This window comes from Charadrius vociferus, unplaced genomic scaffold (assembly GCF_000708025.1).
Source record: "Charadrius vociferus isolate BGI_N301 unplaced genomic scaffold, ASM70802v2 scaffold214, whole genome shotgun sequence".
Classification (NCBI taxonomy): domain Eukaryota; kingdom Metazoa; phylum Chordata; class Aves; order Charadriiformes; family Charadriidae; genus Charadrius; species Charadrius vociferus.
The window spans coordinates 20195-20827 of NW_009647955.1; the positions used below are offsets into that span (position 1 = coordinate 20195).

The following is a 633-nucleotide window of genomic DNA, read 5'->3' on the forward strand; positions in this document are numbered from 1 at the left end:
CACCCCCGGTGCCCCTCTCGCCCTGACAGGCTCAGGGGGTGGTGAAGGACCTGGACGCCGACCTGCTGCAGCACCTGGCCCAGGGCACTGCTTTCCTGCAAGTCAGCACCAAAGCCCACCCCCATGGGGAGATGCGGGGACGGGTAGGTCCCCACCAGCGCAGGACACTCCTACCCATCCCCACCACTGCCCAGGGTCCCCAGCTGGGTGGCACTGCCTGGAGTGGGAAGAGCACAGGATGGAGGGCATGCCGTGGCATCATCCCAGCATCCTGGCATGATGTGTACCACGGTCATGGGTGCTTCCTCCACCAGCCTTGACCATGGAGGGCAGCCAGGCACGGGAGGTGGAGTCTCCTGGCAGCGCCAACCCTCCTGCCCATTGCCCCCCTCCAGGTGCACATCCCCAACCAGTGCCACGCAGGAGGGACCCGCCTGACCCCGGGGGAGGCCCCGGGGGATGCAGAGCTCTCCGAGGGCACCAGGACCAGGGACCTGGAGCAGCTGAAGAAGGACCCCAACTCCTGCTTCTTTGAGGGGCAGCACAGGGCACACGGCACCCGCTGGGCACCCGACTATGACAAGAAGTGCTCCATCTGCAGCTGCCAGGTACAGGCCAGGGGGGACATGCTGC

The 633-nt window shown here is 66.8% G+C and overlaps 1 protein-coding gene across 1 annotated transcript in view; it reads left to right on the top strand.

Annotated features, from left to right (window-relative positions):
• Positions 1–633, top strand: part of CHRD (chordin) — a 15589-nt gene that overhangs the window by 11280 nt on the left and 3676 nt on the right. Inside the window, exons 8-9 of the mRNA XM_009883387.1 lie at positions 30–143; positions 396–608. Of these exons, the coding sequence (XP_009881689.1) occupies positions 30–143; positions 396–608 (327 nt within the window). The remainder of the gene's footprint in view (positions 1–29; positions 144–395; positions 609–633) is intronic.